General features: G+C 38.4%; 1 protein-coding gene across 1 annotated transcript in view; it reads right to left on the bottom strand.

The window, feature by feature from the left end:
* LOC136248022 (NACHT, LRR and PYD domains-containing protein 3-like) overlaps positions 1-12,058 on the bottom strand; it is a 46,481-nt gene that overhangs the window by 21,133 nt on the left and 13,290 nt on the right. The window contains exon 2 of the mRNA XM_066039839.1: positions 2,349-2,420. Within this exon, the coding sequence (XP_065895911.1) occupies positions 2,349-2,400 (52 nt within the window). The 5' untranslated portion in view covers positions 2,401-2,420. The remainder of the gene's footprint in view (positions 1-2,348; positions 2,421-12,058) is intronic.

Below are 12,058 nucleotides of genomic sequence, written 5' to 3'. Positions count from 1 at the left end.
CGAGGTTGCCTATACCTGAAACTATACTAGTGGACATTTAGTTTAATCCCTAATTCAGTCATGGGTATAGGGATTAAATACATGAAGGGCAACTTTCAGGTGTGGGCAACCTCCCTTATTTCACTACGTCTTAATTCTATGATGCCTAATCAAACTTAAAATTCCTAATTTTTGTAATGACTAAGACTACGGGCTTGAGATTTTCACTGTTAGATGTACCTTTTAGCCTGACAGGTGCTTTTGGTATACCATACTTAAAATGCATGCACCATGGACTTACTTTGCCTTCCAGTGCAAAGGTATTGATTCGCAGTAGTCCATTAAGGCTTTCCTCTGCTGACTATAATGTTTATAATGGAAATTGTCTGTGTATATTTCATAGAGATGTGCTTCTGGTATTGTTCTTCATTTGTAATGCTGTGAATAAGGAAACACAATCGTCACTTCACCTTTACAGTAACAGCTGGTTGGCACCATATTCAGACAGTTTATGATATATATGGTGCCACTCTTTCTTTTGATGCAGCATGCACAAGTTCACCAGTCCTCCAAAAAGTGCACAAACAAGTTTATGTTATGCTACTTCTAAAAAAACAGGTCTCCATGCGGTTATGGAGTTCATATATAGTATATTTTAGGGACAGGGTTATGCCAGCATAATTTTGAGCATAATAGGCTAGCAAAACCATCAAGCATTATGCCAGCATAACAGGACAATTTTCAAGAATTTTAATTAAAATGTGCAACGTGCGCACTAAAAATACTGCACAACGCAAACACACTGCACATTAGTACTTCATTTCATATCAAAAACCTTGCAGTGTTATTATTATTACTATTTCTTGACTGAGTATTCACACTTTATGGAAATAACATCAAGATATTCTAATAGAGCAGTCAATAACACAGCAGTCAGGAAAAGCAGATATACTCTAATAAAACAGTCAGCTCTCGAGCATAATCTTGATTTTGAAAGCGTAATTTTGAGAATAATAGAATGGATTTTTGAGCACTGCTCAAAAGCATACATTGTAATAGGCAATTTCAAAGCATAATTGGCTCAAGCCTATTTAGGGAGAGTGTCTAACACTGGTGCCTTTCAGAACATACTGCGTTATGTTACACAATAGTTATCATCACCAAAAGGTGTTAACATGCTTCAAGGGCTATAAGCGCACAATATCTTATTTAATATGCATCTATAGCAAACATAACATGCACATAATGCAGACAATTTCTTTTCAGAGCGAGTAAACATTTCGAGGAAAATGGAAGACGCTGCTATTCTCTCAGTTATTGTTGATAATCATGAAATGAATGTCACAGTATAGAGATAGAAATTCGTTGTTACACTGAAGAAACCAGACACCATCACAAAAGGCGGGAGAAAAGATGGATGTTTCTTTCAAGAAGCTTAACCTATCAACAAATACTACTTGCCAACACTATAATGATGGCCCAGCTGGTGAAGAACACAGTAATGTGGAGCCAGCTCCTCACAACGGGAAAACTTGCTGCAATGCAACATGAGCTCAATACTCCATCCAGAGGGCAATCTTTATCCAAACAGACTTTGAAATGGGTGGATTATGGCCACTGGAAAAGATTCATCCCTCTCGATCTGTTCCACCTCCAGTGACTTGAAGACGCCACTGGCACAATAAACAAAAGCAGCTAGCACTTGGCTAATGCCAAAAACTTGAAGTGGCTGCAGGTCATCCCTTTGATATGTCAATGGGTCTTTTACAGCAAACTTGTTCCCCAAGTTCACACTAAAATATTTGGATATGATTGCAGTGTGTTTTGAAAGGGCAATACAGGTGTTGGATACTATCTCTAAAATATGTATATTATGACCTCATATTATCCACACAAAACAGCCAAGCTATACAAAAGGGTACAACTTTCAATATCCTGAGTAAAAAACGGAGTGCATTATTAGCATTAACATCATTGCAGCCATTTCTTACCTACCACCTTTGACTTCACAACTTTTTTACTCAGAGTATTGAAAAAAACCCTGCAACCTTTTCCACAGCTTGGCTGTTTCTTGTGTGGATTTCATATCTTTATGTACTCTACATGGCCCCAAAGCCTAAGCTGGCTTTGGAGTTCATTTTTACATAAATTTCTTTGTATCTACAGACACAGTGATGATTGGGTGAAAGACAGAAATATAATTGTATTGTATTACATGCTTAATACAGTGACTCCTCAGTTATCTAAACACCTTTGTTCCTAGAAGTGTTCAAATCAGTGAGTTTGATCAGGTAACCCTTCATGTACAGAGCTCTGTTTGAGCCTTCTAACCATTGTACGTATAGTCACATTGTAAACACCCTGCTTACATTCTTGCGATTCTCTGATTTTATCAAGTGTTAATTCTTCACTATCAGCCATGACATCCAAGTGTACAGTACCTACACAAAAGAGAATGAGAATAACACACACAACTACAAAAATACTTATGTTAATTTTAGACACTATGGTACACAATTGCTAACATTATAATAATGCACAGCGTTGTATTAAAATACAGATATGAGTTCAGGATTCACTACTATAGATCCATAACGGCAATGCTTATTAGACCTCCCACAAAAAAGTATGCTAACAACATTTTTGCCAGTAGTTAAGTATATACGTTCCAGTAACGTGACGGTATATTTTGCACAATAATTTATTATTATCCATTTTCTGTGGCTTAAATATACTGTATTAAAGTGTGTTTGATAAATGTTTGTATACAGAATTCAAGGTTTTGAAATTAAAGCTGTTGTACTAACTGATGACCTATGCAATAAATTTAGTGAAACTATAGGATTCATGGGAATGCAACAGAGTATACTTATACATAAACATATATTAAGTGCATACATCTATATTTGAATTATGTGATATAATGATCCCCTTCCTATATCTTTGTCCTCCTTTGTGTCCCACTGATAACGCAAGGTGTCAATTCGTGGTAGCATGACATGGCTTCTCTATGGCTGTGGTGGTAGTTAGTACACTTATTGCCCGTATCTTGCATAGTGATTGCAGAGACACTTCTCAATGTAAAGAGTTCAGTTACACTTAAGTCTCCCTGCAGAGAGTTCAGGTACTGCATTACATATCTTCTGGAAAGAGTTCAGCTATGTTTACTAGTTACAGAATCAAGATGAGCTACTAACAAGTCACACTATAGATAGTTTTACATCCAGTTATCTCAATACTTTATCACAGTCATATTTTACAATATAATTACGAAAAGAAGTGCCAAAAACAGCTGAGCTGTGTATAAAAGGTGTGGCCTTCCAAACAACCAGGGTGAACCCAAAAAGGCCAGGTTGAGAGTGGCCATCAGAAATGATTGACATTAGCATCATTGCAACCATTTCTTTGCTGCCACTTTTGATTTAACATCTTTGTTGGGGGCCGCACTCATTTTTCAACATGGCTGTTTTTCTATTATACACATGTCATCACAATGCTTTCAGAATAAAGCGTAGCAGTAGAGATATATTAGCAGCTTCCTTATCATTATTACGTGACTGGATTTTAGAAACCAATCCAAATCACACGTTAGAAGTTTCGATATAAACAGGTTTAAAGATTTTAAGCCATTAGAACTTACCAAGTAAAAGTGAGCACGTGTATGAAATTTACACCAGATATTCATCAATTTATTAACTTTCAAACTATAGTACTTCCAGTATTTGTAGCTGCTTGTAGAGATTTCCAGTAAATACGTAGGATAGAAAATCTGAGTAGACAAATGAGCAAAGTAGTGTCATGAGTGCTCACAAAGTGGGGGCAGACCACTGGGCACAAGAAGTTAGACTTCAAAATGGAGACATACCATGACTGAAGTCCAGACATGAGATTACAGGGCTGTGCTGGCTCCTTAGTGGCTGATTTGCAGCAAAAACCACACAGAAAATGTTGTCCAATCATACGAGTCCATCCACCTGTGCACCACTGATTCTCATAAATCCAGGTCCTTTACAAGGGCAGAAACCACTATTTTGAGCTTGCCACACCACCATCTATTAAAACCATTCTAGATTGGTTTGAGTAATGCTGAGGGTTAAAACCAATAGACTGGTAGTATAGCAATTCACTGGTGGTGTTAGTTTGATTTGCCTGATGTGTGATTTGGATCGGTTTTGTAAAATCCGGTCATATCATACAGTATGGTAGTATTGTATATTAGGGATCATGAAGAACTGGGATTTTCAGCCAAAAATATCACTCTAAACCAACCTCAATTTCCCTCCGCGACAGCCTGGCAACACTGGCTAAGTCCAAAAATGTCTTCAGACCAACCCTAAATCCTTCCAAAGGTTTCCATGAAATTTTGAAAATTTTCTATTCACCAGAATTTTACTGACTGACAAACTGGCTGATGCCTCCAGCCAAGCATAATTCGACAATGGATATGGTTACGGGCTTGATTTCTTCATTGTTTGACATTGCTTCATCCCGAGATGTGCCTTTTTACCAACAACAGTACATCCAATACATGCATCATGGACTTGCCTTTGTCCTCCTTTGTGTTTCAGTTCTTTTCGCTGACAACGCATTGTCGATTTGATTATCATGCTTAGCTGTTGCCCACATTTTCTGTAGCAACTGAATCGATTGCAGAGACGCTTCTCAAACTGCTCTTCTTTTGTAATGTTGTGTAACAGGCTTATATAGGTGAAAGCAAAGCGAGTCAGTAATTGATATCAAGGGTGTGCATTTAGATGAAAGAATTAACTCTGGCACCATTTTTTCTTTTGATGTGATAAGCAAGGTTCACCAGTCATAATAATGTTACAAAAAAGGAAACAAGCAAGTATAAGGAAAACTTAGGAATTTTAAGTTTGATTAGGGATCATAGAAATAAACAATAGGGAAACAAGGGAGTTCACCTATACTTGCAGAAATACTAGTGGAGATTTAATCCCTAATTCAGTCATAGGTTACACTGACCATTGAAAAGGGTGGCCAAATTACCAGCCAATTAGAATTACAAAGTATTAATTTAGGATGTAGCAAGGGTAAATGTAAAGAACACAGTTGAATGATTAAGATTCAATGTTGCAAGTTAATAATTGCAGTTAGTTGTATCAACTTAACTTTTATTCTTGGCCGCTTCAGATATCAGCTGTTTTAGTTGCCAGTTACTTTTATTTGCCTGTTTTACAGCCAATGTATTCTTGCATGAGCTTGGTAAATCTTTGGTAATCATAGTCAGTTGTAGCAAGATTGATACTTGGCTGCTCCAGATATCAGCTATTTCAGTACCAGTTAATTTCATGCAGTGTTTTCTACAGCTGAGCTGTTTTTACATGGGGTTACAGATACTTACAGTTTCTTGGGCAAGTCTTTTTTTACAGCAAAAGTGTATTCAGGGGGTATCACTAATTTTTGTCAGTTATCAAGACACACGGTAGTGATCGAGACACACGGTAGTTACATGGTAGACACACGACACAAGGTAGACACAAGACACATGGTAGACACAAGACACATGGTAGTTATCAAGACACACGCTCTCCAACTTCAGCACTCCACATTCCAAATTTGAGCGAAATCGCTTCAAGCGTTCCTGAGATATGCGACTTCAAAAATTGGCTTAGTTTCTTAGTTATTTTTCTTCTTATTTTTCTTCCTCTTTTTGCACACTTACAAAAACTGCTATAAAATGCAAACGCCATATCCGACTCCCCTGAAATTTGGCACACAGAAGGGGGATGTAAAACCGCATCTCGGTACCAACTTTGGCAGGAATACGATACACAGGCAAAGAGTTATGAGCGATTATTCACGAGAAATAACACCAATATGTTGTCATGCCTACAGGGTAAACCGCATATGGAAAGAAGCTGAAAATCGGTGGGTGTATAGGTTAACTATTGAACATCAAACCTTTTGTGGTTTGAAAGAACTCGAGCTAAAAACCAGTAATATACAACAAAAAAACCAACAGTGTGTAACAATTATGCAATCGAGATTAGCTAATAAAAAAAACAACTGCTTGCCACGCCTACCAGATAAACCGCTTGGGTTAATGCTTTGAAAATTGCTGTACAGATGGAGTAATCATCTTAGAAAGGCTCTTCCATGGTGTAGAAGAATCAGACTTAAAGCCACGGAGTTATAACATGAAATCCAACTTGGTGCAGCAAGTGCGAGATCGAGATACTCTAATAGAGCAGTCACCCTGAAGAGAATTCAAGAGATCAGCTAGAAACAAGTAACCTGCATAGAGATCAGCTACAAACAAGTCACCCCGTAGAGAGATCAGCTACAAACAATTCACCCTGTAGAGAGATCAGCTAGAAGAAGTTACCTTGTAAGGAGTTCATGCAACTATGGAAAGAGATAGTTCAGCTAGAAGAAATCACCTTGTAGAGTTCAGCTACAAAGAAACCACCATGTAGAGAGTTCAGCTACAAACAAATCGCCCTGTAGAGAAGAAGTTACCTTGCAGAGAGTTCAGCTACAAAGAAACCATAATGTAGAGAGATCAGCTACAAACAAATTTCCCTGTTGAGAGAGATCAGCTAGAAGAAGTTACCTTGTAGAGAGTTCAGCTAAAAATAAACCATCATGTAGAGAGTACAGCTGCAAATAAATAGCCTGTAGAGAGTTCAGCTACAAACGAATCTCCCTGTAGAGAGATCAGCTAGAAGAAGTTTCCTTGTGGAGAATTCAGCTACAAACAAATCACCCTATAGAAAGATCAGATAGAAGAAATCACCTTGTAGAGAGTTCAGCTACAAAGAAACCACCATGTAGAGAGTTCAGCTAGAAGAAGTTACCTTGCAGAGAGTTCAGCTACAAAGAAGCCATCATGTAGAGAGTTCAGCTGCAAACAAATCACCTGTAGAGAGTTCAGCTACAAACAAATCTCCCTATAGAGAGATCAGCTAGAAGAAATTGCCTTGTAGAGAGTTCAGCTACAAAGAAACCAACATGTAGAGAGTTCAGCTGCAAACAAATCACCCTGTAGAGAGATCAGTTAAAAGAAGGTACCTTGTAGATAGTTCAGCTACAAACAAATCACCCTGTAGAGAGATCAGCTAGAAGAAGTTACCTTGTAGATCGTTCAGCTACAAACAATTCACCCTGTAGAGAGAACAGCTAGAAGAAGTCACCTTATAGAGTGTTCAGTTACAAAGAAACCACCATGGAGAGTTCTGTAATAAGTATATGTATTATATATATGTGTGTGACCGGATTTCACATAACAAGGCTTCCACACACACAAAATCAAACTTACGATTTTACCAGAAATGGATTGCTGGTCTAATACACTATCATATTTCACACTGTACTTCCTTCAGCACTGGCAAGTCTGGTTTCTGTAGCAGCTTTCTTCCGACCCTGTCAAAGCCACGAGTGTGAGATTGGCACCATTAAATGACCATGGCTTTGTGATAATGGTGTGTAGTGAGCTGGGACTTCACAGATAGCTCGCCAATAGTGTTCTCAGTCAATTTGGAGTAATTTGAGGGCCATGGAGGGGCATGGAGAGCCCAAACTTGGCCTCTGGATTCCAATCGTCTTCTTACTTCATTTTATACCCGTATACTAAGACCACCGTCCACCCCCACCCTCCCACCCTATTACTACCACCTGTGATATTATTACCCGCTCGAAAAAAGCTGCTCAAAACAGGGCAAATGTTGGGTATCAGAAATGTATACACCCACTCAATGATAGCTAGTGAACAGATGAACAATTGGTGCAAATTTTGTTTGCACAGCTCTAGGCACTGGGGCATTATTACACAATGATTCCTTAAAATCGCCATATCTCCTAACAAAGCTTTGTGCGTCGAAGCCTTGTTTTGTCAAATTCAGTCACATATATATATATATATATAATTTGTACATTTACTGATAAAATCAGAAATATTTAATGTACATCTGCTTCATCTTTTCTTCTTTCTGTGGTAAAGAAAAAAAGATAGGTTTAAAAAGTCCCAAAGCCGGCCTATGTTTAGGGTATAAAATACAAATAGAAATGAAATCTGATCCAAAACAGCCAAGCTGTAAAATAATGAGTGCGGCCCTCAAAAAAGTTATGGTGAAAAAGATGTGAAATCCAAGGTGGCGGCCAAGAAATGGCTGTGATGGTAGGTTAATGGTAAAAATTTTAATAACGACAATTCAGGTGAATTTTGTGCCAAGACCAAGCGGCACAAAAATTCACCTGAATTGTCGCTGTTAAAAGTTTTACCATTAACCTACCATCACAGCCATTTCTTAGCCGCCACCTTGGATTTCACATCTTTTTTCACCTTAGCCTTTTTGAGGGCCGCACTATTTTATTTACAGCTTGGCTGGTTTGTATTAGATATAATTTACAGACTCACTGTAGGGTGCATGATGAATTCTGCCTTGTATGCGACCAAACACAAATCTGCTGATATAAGTGGTGAGTATATAACATACAATCCTATAGTAGCTGTTAATTTTTAATTTTTATTAGGACAAGGGCTGGTGGAAATTACTGCAATTTACTGGTCAGGCCAAGTAATGGCTACAGTCAGGAAAGATGTGTGTAAAGCACTTATTTGCAAACAATGCTTTTCTAGGTAATCTTGGGGAATGCCACCATCTTGAAATAACAACTCTGAGATTACATCTGGAATCTGGTTGTGTTTTCAGACAGAGGTGTAAATATTCAGCTATATTGGTCATTGACTTTTCCATTAGAGTATTTTATTGCTTTACTGTTCTATTAGAGTATATAAATCATTCTGTACTTATCAATGAATAAAACCTGCTATGGCCACTGTCATAGTGGCCGTAGTGCCCTGAGGACAACTTATCAACCTGGTTTGACACTCGTAGAGCAAGATGCTTTGCTGAGGGTTATGAAAGAGATCACAAACATCACTACATACTATTATTTTTATTTCACTACATACAAACACATGCTTACATCATATACTAGCACAAAACACACACAAAATGTACAAACACTATATACATGCGTGTTCACACACATACACCACATATTGGTTGTACTTGATGTAAACAAGTTAATATCACATTTCTTGAAATGCTTTTGTAGGTGAGCTGGTAGTGTCCTTACTAGGTATTAAAAAGTGCTTTCAGAAAAGAAACACTACAATAAAATGCATATTTGTGCATATGTGATGAGCTCTAAATGTGACCAGATTTTACAGAACCGATCCAAATCGCACATCAGGCAAAATCAAACTAACACCACCAGTGGATAGCTACACTATCGTACTACAAGTTTTGACCCTCAGCACTACTCAAACTACACGAGGCTGGTTTTTACACACGTCTTTTCTGGGTGGTGTGGAGTGCTCAAATGGCAGTTTCAGGCCTTGTGAAGGACCTGGCTTGGCAAGAGTCAGTGGTTTACTGGTGGACAGCCTTATAATGTTGGCCAGACGTGTTCTCTGTTGATTTTGCTACATATCAGCCACTAAGGAGCCAGCACAGCCCTGTAATCTCGTGTCTGGACTCCAATCGTGGTCTGCCTCCATTTTGAGGTCTAACTTTTGCCCTCCCCGCCACCCCCCAGCCTCCACCCCCCAGCCTCCACCCCTTTGTGAGCACTCGTGATACTACTTCGCTCGTCCAACTGCTCAGATTTTCTATCTTATTTGGCGGGAAACTCTACAAGCAGCTACAAGTGCTGGAAGTGGCTTGAAAGGTAACAGATTGATGCATCTTTTGTGTAAATTTCATACGCGTGCTTGCTATCCTTGGAGAGTTATGCTGGCTTCAATTCTTTAAAACCGTTTATCTCGGAACCTCTAATGTGCGATTTGGATCGTTTTTCCAAAATCCAGTCACAAATGTGATATGCATAAAATGTACTTAGGTAGGGTATATAATGTGTAGGAGATGATAGTTCACATTTGTTATTTAATGAGGCAAATGTGAACTATCATCTCCTACACTTCACATACACCACAGGAGTGCACGCTATGTACAACACATTTAGAGCATATCACATACACACAAATACACTTTTTATTGTAGTGAAAATTGTACTTGTGTTGTACATTCTGTTTAGTGCCCATTTATTACACCTGTCACTCCATAGTTCAGCCATGAGGATCTACTAGCCTGGAATATTGATTTTTTTGTGCATTTTCTTTTTAATTCAGTGCCTGCTAGATTGTGTCGTCAGATATCCAAGTAAGTGTCTTTGGTGTTGTGACCAATGTTCCAGGTTACAGTGGAACCTCAGTTATCCGGACCCCACTTATCCGGATTCTCAGTTAACCGAATTACGGAAATGACTGCTCTGTTAGAGTAGTGACTGTTCTATTAGGGTAGTTGAAAATACTGATATTTTTAAAAATTTTGATTGTGCTATTTTAATGTTATTTATACCACTTTCAGAGACATGGACTTTTCAGACTTATGGACCACCTCTGGTCCCAAGGCGTTCGGATAACTGAGGTCCCACTGTAGTTGCATGTGTGTTTAATTTAAGTTCTGTGCCTGCTTGTTCTTTTACAGGTCTCACTTAATCTTGTGTCATCATGCAGACATCCATGAAATTCGAATATTGTGCGAGCTGTGTGGAACAACCACAACTCATATACACAGTCACCAGCAAACCACAAACCACATTCAAGCAATTCATTACAAATTTTGTTGCACCATGGTATGTGCATATTGATGAATGAAAGCCACAACACAAGCTCCAAGGTGCATTAATGGAAAAAAGTTCCACCTGACTGACAATATTATCACATAACCTATTTAGGGGAAATCTCTTGGAAAGTGCCTGCACAATAACACCTCAAGTAAAAAGTGAACACACTTGATACGCGATTTATATTATTATCAATGGCAGTCCATGTCTTGAGAGAGAAGTACAAATAAATAATTAAACATTTCTTCAGTAGCACACAAACACACACACAAAAAAGTGCACAAACAATTCTTGACAGCTTATACTAAAATATATAAAGTCCACGTACCGCATTGTAGAGCTATGGCTAAGAACAAGTTCAACCTGACTGACAATGATCACGTGATCTATTTAGGGGAAATCTCTTGGAAAGTCCCTGTAACACCTCAAGTGAACACATGTGAGACACGGTTTATATTAATTATTGATGGCAGTCCATGTCTTGAGAGGGAAGTACGAATGATAAACATTTGTCATATTGTAACTGGATTTCAATGGAGTGGTGAAGCATTGTTTATTAATAATTTGAAACCTAAAATACGTACACTGCTTGAAGAAGTCGAATGGATATTAAAGAGTCAAGAATACTGATGTACTCAGCTTTCAGTAACAAAACAAGGAGTGGACGATAAGTAACGAAAGAAGGAGTGAAGAAAGATGAGGCTACTATGTAAAGTGTCACATCGCCTCACACTGATTAACCGCGTGTCTGCGATTGGTTTTTTAGACTGTTAGACGTCTGCACTGACTAGTGCAAATTCACTGAGACCAAGCTGAAAACTTCTGATGGTACCAGTTTGAGTAGCACAGCAAATACCAGTATTATCCAGCTTGGAATTATGTCATGGATGGATTGTCGACAAGGTGCATGTACTCATACAGACCAAATAACTTTCAGTCACTCTAGTGCCAATTTAGAAGTCCTGCAACTGTAGGTGGAAGACTTTATGTACAGTGAAAACCAGGACACTGTGTAGTAAGGTCACTGCCAGGCCAACTTGTAAATCCTCAAATGTGTCATTTGTGTATAATGTGACATGAGTTTGGGTATGTTGTATTTAATGCCTGCCTTTCGGTTTTTACAGGTAATCTGGTCATAGTATGCAGCAGCAGTTGGATGTGGTCATGGTACGTACGTACATAACTTTGGCAGTGGGACCAGGTAGGAAGTCGTGAATTTCAGGTCAGTTTACATACAGAGGAATTGTATTATCTTGTGTGTTCTTTTTATAGTTCCCAATTGTCAACTGTACATGGATCGACTGTATAGTGACATCAAGGGTGTAGTGAATTTCCAGGTCAGTCTATGTTATGTACTAAGGAATACAGTTGTTTATTATTTCTGGATCAGGGGTACTGTTATGATGGCACCAAACTAATACCCCTG

This window comes from Dysidea avara, chromosome 2 (assembly GCF_963678975.1).
Source record: "Dysidea avara chromosome 2, odDysAvar1.4, whole genome shotgun sequence".
NCBI classification, from domain to species: Eukaryota; Metazoa; Porifera; class Demospongiae; order Dictyoceratida; family Dysideidae; genus Dysidea; species Dysidea avara.
This window is presented reverse-complemented; position numbering and strand designations above follow the sequence as displayed.